Source organism: Sprattus sprattus (genome assembly GCF_963457725.1).
Source record: "Sprattus sprattus genome assembly, chromosome: 19".
Classification (NCBI taxonomy): domain Eukaryota; kingdom Metazoa; phylum Chordata; class Actinopteri; order Clupeiformes; family Clupeidae; genus Sprattus; species Sprattus sprattus.
The window spans coordinates 26,652,746-26,658,836 of NC_137917.1; the positions used below are offsets into that span (position 1 = coordinate 26,652,746).

General features: G+C 43.0%; 2 protein-coding genes across 2 annotated transcripts; one reads left to right on the plus strand and one right to left on the minus strand.

Annotated features, from left to right (window-relative positions):
• Positions 1-724: 724 nt before the first annotated feature.
• On the plus strand, positions 725-1,711 carry LOC308380309 (apolipoprotein E-like; the record flags this gene model as incomplete). Its single annotated transcript, XM_080857608.1, has 3 exons — positions 725-764; positions 888-1,038; positions 1,135-1,711. 3 exons carry the CDS (start codon positions 725-727, stop codon positions 1,709-1,711), a joined length of 768 nt encoding a protein of 255 aa, XP_080713734.1.
• Positions 1,712-4,788: 3,077 nt separating this feature from the next.
• LOC308380559 (apolipoprotein A-IV-like) lies at positions 4,789-5,877 on the minus strand (the record flags this gene model as incomplete). The annotated part of the gene is made up of 3 exons (XM_080857955.1): positions 4,789-5,365; positions 5,461-5,611; positions 5,838-5,877. 3 exons carry the CDS (start codon positions 5,875-5,877, stop codon positions 4,789-4,791), a joined length of 768 nt encoding a protein of 255 aa, XP_080714081.1.
• Positions 5,878-6,091: the final 214 nt, after the last annotated feature.

Here is a 6,091-nt window from a genome sequence, read left to right on the forward strand (position 1 = left end):
ATGATATGTATGCTTTTCTGGGATTTCATAGGCTTTTATTTTAGGTTTGTTTTTTGGATTAAGTTTTTATTCCGATGTCACTATTGATGAGGCAAATAAATCATGATGTATTTGACAAGGTAAGACCAACCCATCCCTCCCTCCTCCTACACAATAAGGATATTGTGAAGTCACACATAAAAAATGCCAAAATATTGTAATCTACAACGGGGCAAATAGATCTTGTGATGTCCATTGCAGCCCATCTTTATCAGAGATCAAATAATGTTATGCGTGCACTCCTGTTTTGATGGGCAAATCAGATCACATCAACTGTGATTAACACTTGCCCTTCAGAACCACTGTCAAGATAATTATCATTTGTAGATTAGTCAAGTCATCACTTTTCAATGGTGAGTATCAGTTGTGACTAATCATCCGCTTGATAGTCCAAGCAGGATGTGAAGATGTGGCGTATTGGTGTCTTACAGCAAGGTGCAGTCCCTCGGACTTTGAGTGTTACAGTCCTGGAGCAGTACCTGCCACTCACATATAAATACAGGCTAGACACAGCTACCTGAACACAGACACATCGGAAGCCAATCTCAGTGATTCATCTACAAATACAACACCACACAGGTAAGAGTGGCTGACCATAACTAGGAGGCGATGTAATATTTGAAAAATGTACATAGTGATTCATGTGTATAAAAACGAATTTTTGTCTTCACAGACCGATAGAATCATGAAGGTGATTGCAGTGCTGGTTTTGGCTGTATTTACAGGTTAGCATTTTCCCTTATATTATTTTCAAAATTATTTTATTACCTCTACTCTGTCTTAGAATTATTATGAGAGATGCCACTGATTTAGAGGATTGTTTTAATGTTTTGTCACTTCATCCAAAGGTTGCAATGGCAACATATTTTATGCGGATGAGCCCAAACCACAGCTGGAGCAGTTAACCGACACATTCTGGGACTATGTTGCCCAGGCAACACGCACGGCGGAGGACACCATTCAGACGATCAGGAAGTCTCAGCTTGGCCAGGATGTGAAGTATGTAATGAAATAAAAGGCAAACGAGGACAACATGGATGTAACGTGCAATAAGAATTTTTTTTTCTTACTTGAGCTTGTTGTGTTCCGTACTAGTGCCAGACTGACAGAGAGTGCCGATGCAGCCAGTCAGTATGCAGTTACCCTCCAGACCCAGATGACCCCTCTGGCTAAAGAGCTCATGACAAAGATCACCAAGGAGGCTGAGGTGCTGAAGGAGCGTCTGGAGCAGGACCTGACTACCGTTAAGGGGAAACTGGAGCCCTACGCAGATGACATGAGAGCCCAGGTTCTGCAGAAGGTGGAGGAGCTCAAGGATGCTGTGGCCCCCTATGCTGGGTCTCTGGACTCCGAGTCCCTGAAGGCCACCCTGCTCCAGAAGAGTGAGGAGCTGAAGAGCAGTCTGGAGCAGAGTGTGCAGGAGCTGCAGTCCCAGCTGGGCCCCTACACAGAGGAGCTCAAGCAGAAGGTGGACCAGCACCTGCTGGACTTCCAGACCAGTGTGGCCCCCTTGGCTGCTGACCTCCAGACCCAGCTGGCCCAGAGAGCCGAGATAGTCCAGCAGAGGCTGTCCCCCTACGCTGAAGACCTGAGAGGCAAACTGGACCCCTACGCCCAGGACCTGAAGACCCAGCTCACCTCCCTGTATGAGTCCTTCACCAAATCCAGCTAAAGGCACTGCCATTTTCATGCTTCAATAATTTATCTGAACTTGATTTTTAAAGGACTTGATCATAAACTGGACACAATGTATAATTCTCTTCTTCTTCCTGACCTGCATTGCCAGCTATACTGTCATGACACCAGTTAGTGTGTTAGCCAACTTCTATCAGTGTCAACTGGGCTATTGGTGTTGTTTGCAAGGTTTTTGCACGTCTTTGAGCTGGTTAGCCTGCTAGATTTGGAACAGAACTCCTTATTGCTGCTTTAAGTTTAAATTTAAGTTTAAATTATTTTCAGATGTGCTATTTATTCCAAAACAAATATGTTTACATTCCCTTTATGTGTCCAGATATTCTTCAGTCATATGTACCACATTAAATATTCAGTTTGCCAATCTTCAGCTGTTCTGTCTTACATCATTGTAGAAAGATTCTGGCTAGAGTTGTCGCAACAAAGCATATGACACTGAATCCAAAAATGTTGATATTACTGTAACAATTGTGTTAGCTGGTTAAAGAAATGATTTGATGTTCATAGTGTGGTCCAAACTCTCATTTATAACACGGGTAGATGAAATCAAGCATTCTGAGAGTGAGTTCCGGGGTGTGCTTTAATCAGCGATATAGTAACTGTACGACCTGTTTACGCTTACCTGAGCGTTCCATATCAGTGCGCACTCAAAAACAAAAATCGCCTAACAACACCCTCGAACAAGTTCATTATTGACGATACAGTACTGCCTCTTGAACCTTATTGCTTAATTAAGAGGCCAGTATTAACTGTCCCAGCCAAACCTCTTAAGGCCTTCACTGTAATCTGTGAGAGTTAGGGGTTGCACATGTACATCATTCTAAAAGTCTATTATTAACAACATTAATATGTTCAGCCATGTTAGAGTATTATCCTAGTCTATTATGAGATAGATTCGATGTTTTAGCCATTCTTGACAAATCTGTCCACAACTTACAATTGCTGCATGTCTATTTTACCACAAAGAACTTCCAAAGTATTGATTTCTGCTGTCACCATATTTCCTGTTGTTTACCAAGGGCTCTAAGTGAAAACTGAGTGCACACGAGAGCTAGTGTAAAACTTGAGATCCTCTGGACTCTGTTGTGTATGCAATCATTTAATCAAATGCTCTGCTCTCAACCCCCAACCCAGACCTGCTTCACCTCAGACTCAAAATGAAGCATTATGGGAAATGTAGTCAATACTAACAATGACCAATGTTTATTTATTTATTTTTTCCGAAGCAGAGCTTCCAAAAATACCGTAAACTCGGGGGTGTTCCCCTCCACGGAAATCTTTAGTCATTGGTCATTTCTACAATGACCAATGTTTAGAAACTGACCCATTTACAGTTCTTACACTAGCTTCACGTGAATAACGAGTACTCAATGTTAACAACAAAACTTGATAATAGTGCAGCTGCTCGATCAGGCCTATATGTTTACTCGAGTACCCTGTGCTACCCCTAGTGAGAATTCTTTGTTCAAACTTGAATACATTTGAGCTCCTAGGATTTTACAAGAATATTGTTTCTGCATGTATGTCCTGATTCTGTTAGAACTTCAGTTTCCAGTTACACAAATAATTTCCCCTGGTGCTGTTGGAACATGCAGGTTGGTTTCAGGTGTTTCAGAACAAGGTCATAATGATCCTACAGGAGGCACTGAGATGTCACATGTGTTGGGCCTGCCTCAGGTAGACGGGAACACCGTTTTTAAACAAGGTTCTCCAGTGGTGCAGATGGGATTTTTAAACTGGGGGGGGGGGGGGGGGGGGGGGCGCTAACATCGCCTAATCAGCTGTGCAGAGTTATTAACTTATGATTGTGGCCTTACGTAGGGAGAGTGGTGGGGACGGATCAGGTTCACTATGAATCTGGGGGGGACATGTCCCCCCCCCCCGTCCCCAGTGCTATCTGCACCCCAGGGTTCTTCTCAGGTTCTTCTTTCTTTCCTCTAAAAGGGTAATTTTTCCTTACAACTGTCACACCAAGGATGCTACTGAAACAGCTACCGAGGTGATTAACAACTCTTCTTTATAACTTCAAAATGGAGGGTTTTCATGTGTTACTGAATCAGTTTTTAACATGTACTGTGCATTGCTTTTACTGCATCACACCTCCTAATTTTATCTTCTCAATTTTCCGTTTCCGTTTCATTAATTATCACGTAAGAGCAACCCTTTCTATACTTATATAGGTTTACCACCACTCACTTGTACTGCCAAAGAGGACCCATTATATTCATGTCTGTCATTAGGCAATGTGGTCAGTACAACATGATCAGCTGGTACAGGGATGTTAGAAAAAAGGCCTAGATGTGGAACATATTCCCTACAACAGTTACAACTACTATCTAAATAATTACATAAATGAATAGATTGCTTAAGGTTATGTCAGAAGAGGACAGTGGTCTTCTAATAGGTCCTCTTCAGATCAAGTTTGATGATCAGATCACATTTTTGCATAGATCAGGGAAAATGATGTAGCTTATTGCACACAATAGGTGAAGACTGTGAACTCATTTGCATATGTCTTTAATAATCATGAAGCTACTGTGTGCTGTATGCTCATAACTAAAGGCCTAATGATCAGGGTTGGGGCTGAATAGCGGCATTTGCTGGGCAAGGTTCTGCAAACTGTTTTGAGCAATCACACTTTGCATTTTCTCGTGGAAATGCACCTCTAGTTGATACATGTTTTTGTTTTATTGTTTTGTTGTTTTTGATTAAAACTTTCATTGCGTTGATTACGTAAAACATCACTGAGTCCTTCCTTAAAATTTCAACAAATGCCGATAGTTTTTTTAGTAAGGTGCAGTTTTGTCAAGTTTAGTTTCTTCATTTATGTATGGAAGTTATGGAAATATTTTATTTTGTCAATAAATTAAGCATCTCAAAAACGACATTTCTCAAGCTTTACAGTGAAAACAAATGTACACAGTTGACAACACCTTAGATGTGTTCTCGTTCTTTTTGTGTTGGTTTGCTCGATAGCAAAGATTTAAAAAATGCAGAAGGTGGTACTGATGGAATGGGTGGGTCACAATGTCCTCAGTGTCTTTAATATGAAAGCCTTTAGCTGCTCTTGGTGTAGGACTCGTACAGGGAGGTGAGCTGGGTCTTCAGGTCCTGGGCGTAGGGGTCCAGTTTGCCTCTCAGGTCTTCAGCGTAAGGGGCCAGCCTCTGCTGGACCAACTTGCCTCCCTTGGCCAGCTGGGTCTGGAGGTCAGCAACCAAGGGGGCCACACGGGTCTGGAAGTCCAGCAGGTGCTGGTCCACCTTCTGCTTGAGCTCCTCTGTGTAGGGGCCCAGCTGGGACTGCAGCTCCTGCACACTCTGCTCCAGACTGCTCTTCAGCTCCTCACTCTTCTGGAGCAGGGTGGCCTTCAGGGACTCGGAGTCCAGAGACCCAGCATAGGGGGCCACAGCATCCTTGAGCTCCTCCACCTTCTGCAGAACTTGAGCTCTCATGTCATCTGCGTAGGGCTCCAGTTTCCCCTTAACGGTAGTCAGGTCCTGCTCCAGACGCTCCTTCAGCACCTCAGCCTCCTTGTTGATCTTTGTCATGAGCTCTTGAGCCAGAGGGGTCATCTGGGTCTGGAGGGTAACTGCATACTGACTGGCTGCATCGGCACTCTCTGTCAGTCTGGCACTAGTACAGATACACAACAAGCTCAAGTAAGAAAACATTTCTTATTGCATGTTGCATCCATGTTGTCCTCTTTTGACTTTTATTTCATGACATACTTCACGTCCTGGCCCAGCTGAGACTTCCTGATCGTCTGAATGGTGTCCTCCGCCGTGCTTGTTGCCTGGGCAACATAGTCCCAGAATGCATCCGTTAACTGCTCCAGCTGTGGTTTGGGCTCATCAGCATGAAATATGTTGGCATTGCATCCTGAGAACAGTAGCAATGCAGTATAGGCATTATTCAAAGCCCCCATACAGTGAGAGATAATACATTATAATACTGTCAAATACGAGAGGTGGCTAAGTCTTAAAATCTATGAAAACAATTATGTTGACATGATAACCTCACTAGATTTAGCTTGGTTTAAGTATTCAAATGTATTCACTAGCATTCAATAAAACAATTAACTACTTGTTCAGGTGTAGGACTTTACCTGTGAACACAGCTACGGCAAGCACCAGGTACACCTTCATCTTGACTTCACCTCTAAGAAAATAAATCAATAAAACTGGTCATGTCTCCCATTTCAAATGTGTAAAACCTGAGGTCCTGAATGAGCAGTAAAATCTTATTTCAAAGTCATTTGAAGCCTTACCTTGAGTGTCAGGCCGTCAGTAAGTGTAGATCTAGTGTGACTGACGTGTGCAGGTCCGATTCAATCACCACATTATATACAAGCCTCCTGTC